This window comes from Tenebrio molitor, chromosome 4 (genome assembly GCF_963966145.1).
Source record: "Tenebrio molitor chromosome 4, icTenMoli1.1, whole genome shotgun sequence".
Classification (NCBI taxonomy): Eukaryota; Metazoa; Arthropoda; class Insecta; order Coleoptera; family Tenebrionidae; genus Tenebrio; species Tenebrio molitor.
The window spans coordinates 15,797,265-15,809,856 of NC_091049.1; the positions used below are offsets into that span (position 1 = coordinate 15,797,265).

At 37.4% G+C, this 12,592-nt stretch overlaps 1 protein-coding gene across 1 annotated transcript; it reads left to right on the forward strand.

The window, feature by feature from the left end:
- Positions 1-5,626: 5,626 nt before the first annotated feature.
- LOC138129318 (ATP-binding cassette sub-family C member 4-like) lies at positions 5,627-10,750 on the forward strand. Its single transcript, XM_069045614.1, has 9 exons — positions 5,627-5,729; positions 5,784-6,002; positions 6,054-6,484; positions 6,544-6,700; positions 6,836-8,065; positions 8,115-8,451; positions 8,494-8,644; positions 8,693-8,923; positions 8,979-10,750. The coding sequence occupies exons 1-9, from the start codon at positions 5,653-5,655 to the stop codon at positions 9,869-9,871; spliced, it is 3,726 nt and encodes a 1,241-aa protein (XP_068901715.1). The 5' UTR covers positions 5,627-5,652; the 3' UTR covers positions 9,872-10,750.
- The last annotated feature ends 1,842 nt before the right edge of the window (positions 10,751-12,592 follow it).

The following is a 12,592-nucleotide window of genomic DNA, read 5'->3' on the forward strand; positions in this document are numbered from 1 at the left end:
TTCACAACTATGGACCAAACTTTGTTAATTATAATTCGCAGTTATAATTTATAAATGATTGAAAACAAGGCATTATTCTGATAGTGTGGAAAATTGTAGAATTAAGAGTGATTTACATTAGAGTACGGTAGGGGTACTGTGACGCAGTTATCGGTCGGTAAAATCGCTCGCTAACTTGCGCCCCCACCACTACCATTTCCCCCGTGGAGGGAGAAAAGACTGGAGATGGCATTTCCTATATTTCCCATGTTAAAAATCCGAACCCTCTAAAAGCACGTGCAACAACCTTTTATGACCCAGTCCACAATGCGCTAGATAAAGAAGCACAATGTGCCTGGAAGGAAGGCGAAGGAAGCCATTGGCCTACCGTCTATATTCAGAAACCTTTTATGACTCTGTAGTTTTCGCGGGCCGGTACACTTATTTGAATTAGTGCCATCTCCAGTCTTTTCTCCCTCCACGATTTCCCCCATGGAGAGCACCGACGCAAATCGCAACGGTACGAGTACTTCCTCTTTTCCTCGTCAAAGTTCGACCGAACCACCTCGAGTACCGTTTTCGTCGTGTTGAACCAGTGTCCCGGCGCTCCTGTGTAATAGCGTCCGGGAGGCCACCGACCGATAAATCGACCGGCGAAAAGCCGGGGATCGCGATCCACTGCGTGATCGGACCCGATAACGTCTAGAGACGTATCAAATACGGTAATTCGCGACGCAAGGAGACTAGCAGGATTTTTCTCCGACTTTTCTTTAGGACCTTTTCTCTTCAAACTTTCTTCGGAGTCTCTTCAGATTTTCCCCGGATTCTCCCGGTCAGTCAGCTACCAGCCCCGCAGCCCCGACTCCGGAGGAGCTCCGCCAGACGGCCATACCACCAGCCAGTAACTTGTACGGTCCTCCTCGAGTCCACTTTTCTCGGCCTCACTGAACCGAACCGACAAGATCGAACGTCCGAGCGAGGAGCGACCGGTACTCAAATTGTACCGCACCCTGCTAGGTGCCGGAACCTGACAAGCCGCCCCTGTACAAAGGACCAATAAATGTATTATCCCCACAACTTTGGCGTCTTTCTCCACGCCCCGATTCGGACAGCTCGAAAACTACATTTCAGGCTCGAGGCGAAGCCGAGTGGCTGATTAGTTTGAGCGCTGTAAGATACCTACCGTACGATATTTGTATTACACTTTTCGGCTGACCAAATATTTTATTTTGCACTTCCGCAGATTTTTATGAAATAACAAAGGTCAAACTTTTTGACATACAGACCTGCCAACCCGATATTTGTATTTAAAGAAACACATTTATCGGAAAAATAATACATGTAAATGTGTTATTGTAATATCTAGTTGTTAAAGGTTGCTTTTCGGACTGTTTGTTCAAACAACCTCTTAACGGTCGCACTCCGTATAAGCGGCCGTTAAGACTAAATCAGCATAGCAACGTACATCTAAACGTAGATCTAAATATTTGTTTTTCAACTTGTTTACAATTGCTACAATTGATGATGATTAATGTTATGGAACACACCTTGAATTATTCGAAATCTGTATGATCGAAGATGATGCTTCACAATTGCTAACATTATATGTAGTATATTTGTTCCTGGTAGGCGGTTTCGCACGCCATTTACAAAATTCTGCAACGAAATGCGATCTCCCTATTGGTTACTCTATTCCAACAACCAATACAGAGGTCGCATTTCGTTGCAGGATTTTGTAAATGGCGCGCGCAACCGCCTACCAGGAAAAAATATACTACATACAGGGTGATTCTGAAATAAGTTTGGAAAAAAAAACGGTAATTGGTGATGATGAGAAGAAGTCATTGACAAAAAAAATTTCTTATAAAAGTTTTTTCGTTTTCGAGTTACAAATGATTGAAAATTTGGTCAAAATTATTAGTGCGCTGCTGAGTTAAAGGTGATTACCTGATTATCTTGGTAGTTTAGCAACAATAATAATCAAAGGTGCCCGTCAGTCACAAACGCAACCTTACTCCTCTCGATCATTTCCATAGAAACATTTACAAAGCAGTGTACTTGCACCTACGACTTTATTGTGGAGTTGATGTAACAATAGTTGCTAATGAAGTGAACAAATTCGGACAAATTTTCCCCATTCATAGGCGTTGGAAATACAAGGATATAGGGTAATTTCCATCCTTTTGATTTCACCTCCAAAAGTCATTTACGCAGAATTCTTTTGTGTCAAGGATATTCCACATTTTTTTCCCAAATTTATTTCAGAATCACCCTGTATAACACAAGCGCGATTTTGTAGGGATCGGTGATGAGCTCGCTCTGCGGCCATCTGGACATCTACGGGAATATCTTGATCGCAATTTGTTGTTGATTTCACTCGTTTATTTTCAACGGAAAGTTAAACGATGAACAAATCTGACAAATAACGCAGATGACTCTGGAATTTAAATTTGCCACCTGGTTTAAATTTATGAAATAAGGCATAAGGGGAGGATATTATCTCATTTTTTAACGTTTGATTTCCGTCACTAAAGTACCTGACATGCGGACCCATCAAAATGTACAGAACGTGTTACCGAATTTCCCGCGATTATTATTACGCAACCTTAAAACGTATGTATTATTTGATCAAGCTTGCTAAACATTATTTATCAATAAATTACTGACAAATTAATGCTTGCTTAAAAATGCCAAGATTTATTAGCTATGAAATGAAAGTAGCAATAAAAAAGTGTTACATTCAATACAGAAAAGATGTGCCAAATTTCAGTCATGATGATGTTTGTTGTATTAGACTGGAGAACATAATATGTTCAGTAAGTTACAATGAAGTCAAGAAATCACATGTTCAGGAAAGATTCAACAACTTAAGGTGATTGAAGATGTAGTTGAAATCATACGAGATCATTTAGAGCAACACCCGAGACCATCCCTTACCAGACTGTCTCTTCACACTTGTGTATCAGGCAGTATATCTTGCAGTTTCGCTTTTTGATGAGATGTTGCGTGATATATTCATGAGATAATCATTAGGGAACTATCCTGTGTGGTATATGACAGACAGATTTTAACATCTATTAGAAGGAAACACAGATTGTGGGTGAGATACAAGAAAACAAGAAGCAAGTACGACCACGATCAGTTCTTTGCGTTACGGAAGCATATTAAGATTCAGACAAGGAATGCATACGATGCATATCTCAGGAAAATTTCATCCGAAGAACGACCCTAAAAAGTTTTTATGTTTTTTTTTAAACATGAAAAATAATATCAGGTCCTTCCCATCTGTAGTGGTCAGGGATGGTATCATCCTGAACGATCCCCAAGCCATTGTCGACGCTTATGCTGACTTCTTTGTGCAGGCTTTCGTTTCGTTGGATGTTAGCATCGGCAACAATTGTGATTCCATCTGCGACAGGACGAGTGGCAACTCCTTGAATATCCCTGAGTTGGATGAGGACATTGTGCTCTCAGCAATTCGCAGGTTAAAGTCTGCGATGACTGCAGGACCGGATCTTGTTCCCTCCTTCCTCATCAAGGATTGTGATGCTGTGTTGGCTAAGCCCTTGACATACGAGTATATTTTTAACTTGATCTTAAAGTCGTCCATTTTTCCGGTTGCTTGGAAGATGTCCCATGTGACTCCTGTGTTCACGAGTGGTGATCGTTCGGATGTTACTAATTATCGACCCATATCGCTCATTTGCAATTTCTCGAAGATTTTTGAGCACGTCTTGCATTCTTTCGTCTACCCTCATGTGTCTCATATGATCATCAAGAGCCAGCACGATTTCATGAAAAGTTGTTCTACTGTGACTAATCTTGCGGTCATTAGTCAGTGCTTATGTGAGATTGTGGACAAACAGGGTCAAGGTCTCTAAGGCGTTTGGCTGCATGGATCATTCTACCCTGTTAGGAAAACTTGAGAGCTTTGGTTTTTCAGGAAATCTGGCGAATCTGATGGCCTCTTATCTGTCTGGTCGACAACAGTTGGTTCTCGGTCCCCTGCTGTTCACTTGTACGTTAACGACATAACGGATGGAATACATTCTCACTGCTTACTGTATGCTGATGACTTGAAAATGTATCAACGGATCCGGAGCTCTGAAGGCCCCGTATCTTGGACTGGTCAGGTTTCGGCTTGAGTATGCGTCACTTGTGTGCTGTCCCATATACGATGTTACTGTCGGCAGCTTGGAGGGAGTTCAGAGACGTCTTCTCAAGTAAATACTTGACAAATGTCTTACGGCGTCACTGGGGTTTATCCGCGTCGGGGTGTCCTCGCGGTGAGCTGTTGCAGAGCTTTGACTTGCAAAGTCTCTCAGTTAGTAATTCTCTCAATGCGGCGGATTTTTGGACCTACCTTGTCCGTGGCCGTGTGGACTGCCCTGACTTGCTCGTTAAGTTGTCGCTGGGTATTCTGAGGCCTAACCTGAGAAGTATCAGTACGTTCGTGGTTCCAACACCGAGAACCAACGTGTTAAGAAGGTTCCCTTTGTTCCATGCCATTTCAAACTACTCGCAGATAGAGCATCAAGTTGGCATTTTTGTCTGTCGAGCGTCTGACGTCGGGAAGGCCTATGGTGTGATTAAGGTCTCTTAATATCTCCGCGTCAACTACTATTTTTTTACTTATTTTTCTTCTTTACATTTCTTTCCATTGTGTGGTGTTTGGTATACCTACTTTTTATTTTAAATTGAAATTTTCATCTGACTCTATCAATAGACTTTGCCTGTTGAGTCATTAAAAAAATGTAAATGGCATAAAATTGTTAAAGGAGAACTTGGATTTACATCCATACAAAGTAACAACTGTACAAGAGCTCCTCCCTCATGATCCTGAAAGCCGAATAATCTGTTCGCCTGACTTAACTTCGTTAAAATTTTCTGTGTTCGATTGCTTGAAAAACGAAGTGTATAAACGACAAAGGCTTCGCGATCGTGTTTCAAATCAAAAACCTCGCCCTGTAAAATGTAGCGTACCGCATAAATAATAATTTTTTACACTAAATTAAAGTACCTAACGTATGAACACTTTATTTTTAAAGTAACTGTAAAAAGAGTAAATTAACTGTAAATTTACTGTACTCCCTAGAAATTTACAACGTCCGTGGGGAAATCGCAGCTACCTTAACTTATTAAATTGAAAGGTAAAGGAGTGTTTACCGGCTAGGGAACTCGAAAACGTAGGTAATCAGTAATCACCAACTTCATGTTGCATAACAATTATTACTGATAGCACCTGCAAGTCATTTTTTAACATAATTTCAAGGTTATTTTCCATATATCTTCAATTTTTTATTATTTTTAACTGCTTTAAACTTTGTTTTTTTTAAGCAATATTTTTAAATTGATTGACATTCTTTACTTGACTCATTATCATTATACACCTTCTTGTTTAATTAATCTCTTTGTGTTAAAGGAACAATCTAAGATTTATCTTTTAGGGGAAGTTAATAATATAAATAATATCTCTTCTGAATATACACATCGTTTCTTCTTTATTTTTTCTCTTATTGCTGAAAGATAACATTTTTAGTTTTACTGATACGCTTTATGCTACTTTTTGATAAACGTTATCATGGTTATCATGGCTTGCTAGACAACAAAAAGAAGTCAAGGGCACTTTAGTTTAATAAATATTTGAGTGTTGTTACACCGCTTTGTTACTTAATGGATCAGGTTAAAGCAACACAAAGACCGGTTAACCCGGAAGAAACAACGAATTTCTTTTTAAAATTTCTTTTCATGTAAGTGAAATTTATTTTTAATGTAGCAACTGCAAAAAGTTTGTTAAAACCCAGCCACATGAGAAGTATCTTCAGAAGAGGGGTAAAAAATGAAGCTGATATTTACGAAGTGTTACCATCTTTCAAGTCTCAAATGTTGGGAGATAAACTAGAAACAATTTGGAATAAGCAGAGTCTTCAAAAAGACCCATCAATGTTTAAGATTTTATGGAAGTGTTTCGGAAAACAATATCTGCTGCTCGTAATTACTCAAGTGATTCCAATAACATTAACGTTGTAATTCTACAAATATTGTTACAAATTAATTATCTTCATCGTTTGCAGAATTGTGCGACCAAATATTATAAGGAAGTTTGTATCCTGTTTTACCAACAACCACAACAACTTTGACAAAACGGAAGCGTACTTTCTCGGAGGTGCTTTTCTGGTTGTTGAGTTTATAGATTGTTTGTATCGCGATAACTTTATCCTTAAGCTTGAAGCCCTTGGAGTAAAAATGCGAACAGGTTTAACAGCTTTGATTTACAGAAAAGTGTTAAAGATGAACTTAACTCAACTTGACAATATATCGGTCGGCAAAATAATCACCTTAATCACTAGAGATGTCAACGAATTTGATATTACTGTATTCTACACAACTTACTTGTGGTGCGATTCCCTTCGATTTTTAGTTACCTGCTATGTAGTCTATGTGGAAATCGGTCCCTTAGTCGCCTTTTTAGTTGGTTTATTTTGCATTATAATCTCAATTCAAGGTACCCACTTAAATTAAAAAAAACAAACAAATTAAGTATTTTTTAAATTCTTTTTATAGTGATTTTGGCAAAACTATTGGCCTCAATGAAAGTCAAAACTTTAATGAAAACAGACCTCAGGTATCAGGCAACTAAGGAAATGTTAGATGCCATTACAACTATAAAGTGCTATATGTGGGGCGATAGTTATCGGAAAAAAGTTTCTAAAATTAGAACGTGAGTAGACTGGATTTCTGATAAACTCACACCATTTATTTGGTTAGCACATGTGTTCTAGTTTTAGTGAATAATTGTTGTTCCCAGACTGCTAGAATGAAGTCACAGTCAATATTTATTTTCTTATTATTTTAGAGAAGAAGTTTCCCTTATTTACAAGATATTCTTACTGCTTTTTGCAAAATTTACCATTTCGGAAACCATTCTGAACGCATCGACTTACATGTTTATAATCAGCTCCATATGGTTAGGAAATCAATTAAAAGTCGGGACCATCTTTTTTTTAATCAACAGTATGCAATCATTGGCTATTGCTTTTAAATTCATAATTCCCAAAGGCATACATGAAATGATAAAGTTAATAGTAGTCCTTAGAAGAATTGAAAATGTTCTTCGAGCGATAGATACACAGTCGCCATCTAAAAACAAGAATGACGAGAAACTTCCAGCCAAAATCACTTTGTCAAACTTAGATGTGTTCTCCAGAGATATTAAAATATTAAAAAACATCAACTGTGAAATTGTTAATGGACTGACTGTTATAACTGGTCCTACTGCAAGTGGAAAGAGTTTGCTTTTGCAAGTCATTCTGGAGGAGTATCAGTCAGTTGTGGGAGTGGTTAACGTCAATGGTAAAATCTCTTATGCCTCTCAACAACCTTGGCTTTTTGCATCCACGATTAAGCAGAATGTTTTATTTGGAGCAAAGTATAATGAAGAGCGATATCTCCAGGTACTCCAAGTGTGTGCTCTTCTGCACGATTTACAATCTCTCCCTGGAGGTGATGGTTTCATCGTGGCTGACCGAGGAGTGAATTTAAGCAAAGGCCAACAAAGTAGAATAAACTTAGCACGTGCTGTTTATCAAGAGTGTGAAATTTATTTGTTGGACGATTGCTTGTCTAATTTAGATGTACTTATAGCTGACTATATTTTTGAAAAATGTATTAAACAATTTTTGAAAGACAAATTGGTGGTTCTGGTCACTCAGAACCCAAAACATATTAATCGAGCAGATAATGTAAATGTTTTAAATGATCAAACAGCAAAATTCAGTAAGAATTTATCCGCAACCTTGATCCAACAAGAACTTCAAAATCTAGGGCTCGGTTGGATGGAAGAGAAATGTAAAGAAGAGGATAGTGTCGTTGAAGCAGATGTTAATGAAAATACACATTTTCTTTCAGAAAAAAAAATTGAAGGCAATATATATGAAGAAAAAGTAATGCCGGAAATGATGAACATGAAGTATTATAGGAAACTGATAGTACATGGTGGTGGGTCTGTTATGTTTGTTTTAATTTGCATTGTATTTGGTGTGGTTGTAATTTTGAAAAGTGGTTTAAGAAAATTAGAAAATAACTGGTGAGGTGAACCACTCAAATTTGAAAGAAATTCTAAAAACCTATTCCAGGATTAATACTGAGCAACGAATTTTAAATTACACAATTTACAATGATACAAACAGTGACAGCTACAAAAATTCAATGCGAAATCGTCACCAGATGATCTATTTATTTCCAATTATTTCAGTAACCGTAGCATTAATGTCGTTCTTAAGACCTGTCATACATTTTCTGCTTGCAAGAAAGGCTTCAATAAGTCTCCACCGTCTATTATTCGAAAAGATAGTGAATGCTTCCATGAGATTTTTTAGTAGTCACTATATTGGTAACATTTTGAACAGATTTTCAGAAGATTTATTATATGTTGACGAAAGAGTTCCTCTTTCAATGTATATGGTTTTGGAAGTAAGAACTTACATAATATTGTGTTTAATAAAATGGTTTTAGACATTTGCAGAAACAATTGGAGTAATGATTCTAACGGGATCGGTAAATCTAATATTCCTTACAATATGCTTAATATTCTGTACATTTCCCATCGCAACAATTATATTCTTCCTAAGAACTGGAAGAATTCTGAAGCAATTAGAACTTTCAAGTGAGTAGGCACTTGCAGAATTTACTTTTTATTATCATCCAATTTTAGCTCGCAGTTCATTCATTGGTCATGTAAATGCCACCGCTGATGGACTGCCAACAATACGATGCGCCAAAGCAGAAAACGTTCTAATCGACGAATTTGACAGCCACCAGAATGTCTACACTTCTGCTTCTTATCTCTACTTATGTTGGTTCAGAGCTCTTATGTTTGTCGTGCACGTTTACTTTATATTCTTTACATCTGCCATATTTCTGCAATTCTTGATTGTTGACTCTGGTATAAAAAAATTTAATTTATTGAAAATTATTTGCAAAATTTTCTTATCTTGTAGATATATCCGCCGCACATGTTGGTCTTGTGCTTTCACAAGCTGCCCTCTTCAAGAAATCCATAGACCTGGCACTTCGCATAAGTTGCAGGATGGAAACTGAAGTGACGTCAGTCGGACGAATCCTAGAATACACTGAACAGACTCAAGAACACAGAAATGGTGTTTTGGTTGAAGGTTGGCCCCAGAGAGGAGAAATAAAATTTAGCAATATTCACCTTTCCTACGACTCCGAAAATTATATCTTGCATAATTTAAATTGTACAGTGGAGCCTCAAGAGAGAATCGCCATTGTGGGTAGAACCGGTGCTGGAAAATCATCGATAATTTCCACGATTCTGCGATTGCACCAGTTTGAAGGAAAAATATTTATAGACGGAGTCGACATTGCAACTCTTCCATTAGAAACACTCAGATCGAATGTGTCTGTGATTTCTCAGGATCCAGCTTTGTTCACAGGAACAGTTCGAGAAAATATTGACCTCACCGGAAAATATAAAGATGCAGAAATCTGGCATGCACTTAAGGCGGTCAATTTGGAAACGTTATTTTCAAGTTTGGACAACAGAATTAGTACCGTTGGCTCAAACTTAAGCCTGGGTCAAAAGCAACTTCTCTGTTTGGCAAGAGCGATTATTCGCAAAAGTAAAATTGTGATTATGGATGAGGTGACAGCAAGCGTGGACCAAAAATTTGAAAAAATAATACATAAAATAGTATTTGAAGAACTTGCATGTTGCACCGTCGTTATGATAACGCATAAGTTAGATTATGTTTTGAAATATGACAAAGTAATTGTTTTGGACAAGGGCGGTATTATTGAGTTTGACCATCCATCTCGTTTGTTAGAGAATGGGAATGGACTATTTTACAAAATGTTTAAAAAAGCAATTTAAATTTTACAACTAGGTACAACAGACGTCGAAGGCTCTTACCTATTCATATTTACATAACCCAATCTTTAATGAAAGTAGTTTTTATAATCTTTCGCAGTTCTGGTATTTTATCTTTTTGTTATAAGCTAAAGAATTTTAGATTGCCTTGTTTAATTAGTGGTTGTGGTATTGTAAAATACTTAAGGCCGGTTGCACCAACGCCAGTTTAAGTTAACTGTAGGTTAAAATGCTTCGTTACTTTAGTTAGGTACTGTAGTGAGACCGTCCATTTTGATCGTAATGATGTCGTAAATTTTTGCATTTTTAACTGTTAATCTATCTTTTAAACTCTCAATTTGATATACTAATCTATTTGGCTCGTCTAGTAACCCTTTATACTTAATATTTTCACTTACCTACGTTGTGTTTATTTTTCGTCGATAGTCACCTTTATAGTGATGATGATGTTCTATCTTAAGGCCTATTAGGCAATACTGAGTAGTCGTAACACAAATTCGGAGACAAAGTAGTGTCCAAACGCATGGAGGAAGGGATTTAAACACAAGTTTCCCCACAATTACTTTATTACAAAATATTTCGAAGCCTTGTTTACAAAAATGGATGAGTTCTGCGGGTTTGATCAAATTTTGCCCTGTGTTGAAATTATTGTTGAGGTTATGTTTGTAATCAAATTCGTAAGAGACTTTCGTTGTAATTGTGATCATGAATTTAGACAGATGATTAAGGCGTCCGTCTTCACCTGATGATATTTTATGTTATCCAATTTAGATTTGAAAAAGTTTGATTTTGCTGTAACCCCCATTTTTATGCAACCCTATTTACGTACGGCAAATCTACCCTAACTTTCAGGTAACTTGTTCGAACTTAAATCACCCAAGCAACATTTAATATCGCGTTTACCAAGTTAGACTTTTACCAGAGTCGGAAGGTAACATGCTCGCGGCATTTAATACAGAATCGCATTTAACTATTACGCCCTAGTGCCGAAATACCTCTTCCGGTAAAAGTCCGGTGCTTAAACCCCAATCACAACTTCCGAACAAAACCCGGATACACAAGTCCTCGCAAATTAATCTGAATGACTGTAGGCGTCATTTCTCTCACAAATTTTCGTCCACGAGCTTCGACAGAGACTTGTACAGAACTTTGTCGTACGCGACACCAGTTTATTACAGGTAACCGGGATGGTTATTTTGTCTCGTTTGTCCTCGTGGTAGCCCACACATACATAGTACATGTCGTTGGAGCGGAAAATTACGACGCCCATTAAGTCCACGGTCGGAAACTACGACCTGACACCGTGTCTTAGACCTAGTAAAGTTGGAGAAGAAGGTCCCCGGGAACCACAACTCTCCTCATCGTTGGTGGCCGACAAACGCGCCTATAATTTCAGGTGCAATTGGTGCAAAACAATAATTTTGCTTTGATCGCCTAAACACGACGCGGGAGAGAAATAGCCCTACTCTACCCTATATTGAATATGCAACCAATTATTCTATCTCCCTAAAGTTTATAACAAGAAATTTCGATCTGATTTGAGGGCACCAGTTGAGAAAATTCAGGAACGATTTAGTTATAACTGAGTAATTGACTGTTAAGTTTCAAAATCCCTGACTGGTGGTTACACTCAAATTTAGAGTAAAGAATTTAATATAACAATGTCGAATAAATGGATCAGATAAGTTAAATTTGTAATTTAGGTAATCCGACAACCAAAAGGGTTGCGGCTCCTTTCCATCGGAAATAGAATCATTTGTTGCTGGCTACCTCTAGCTTTAAACATTTACTTCAAATACCTCGAAACTTGGAAAAAAATTATTTTAAATTTGGATTTTGATGATTTCAAATTGTTGAATAAATTGAAATTAAATATTCCATGGTGAATGACTGATAAATAAATAAGTCCAACAAAAAACAAGTAAATTTTGACATAAAGTTAATTAATCAAAATAATATAACCCTTCCTCGGGCTACCTAGAAAGTTTAACACCCTGGTTGATCGTCGGCACCTGTTGTTTGAACTGGCACTAACTTATTTATTAGCACTGGGCACTCTTAACGAAGTTAAAGTGATTTAATAAAACAATTAGTTTAAATTTGGAAAATTTAAACAAAATCGCAAAGGTAGACACACGGATATCGACTAGCTAGAAAGACAGTCAAAAACCGAATTCCTCAAGACAAATGTGCCAAAACTTTAAATAGGGGACGCTAACTCGCCTACCCCCCCTTCCCTTGTTACTCATTTTCCACATGTGTGGAATTAGGCAAATTTGACTCTTACGACGCATTGGCATTCGATCAAACCTCGTTTAACTCGCTTAAAAATATTATTATTTCCTAGTTAGGGTGGTTTTTCGATTCGCAATATCAACATTATTAAACATACAATTTGTTTGTCCATTGGACAATATAATACAACATAGCAACGATAGCGAATCAACCCCAATTACGCTGAAAGAGAAATTAAACTCCAAAATTGGTTGTTGTTCTGTCTGCAACTAATTGTTGAACTGAAGATGGTTAATGAATGTAACAACAAATTTTGTTTGTTTAAATTTACGGAAAGCATATGGAAGAAAGACGTAAGAAAACTGTAAATTTCGTAGTACTACCCCCTGTTAGATGTCGCCCCCAGTACTACAGCGCATGGCCTACTAAATCTGAACTGCGCTACGCTTATTACGGCCGTAACAAAGCTCGGATTTTCAATGGAGCAAT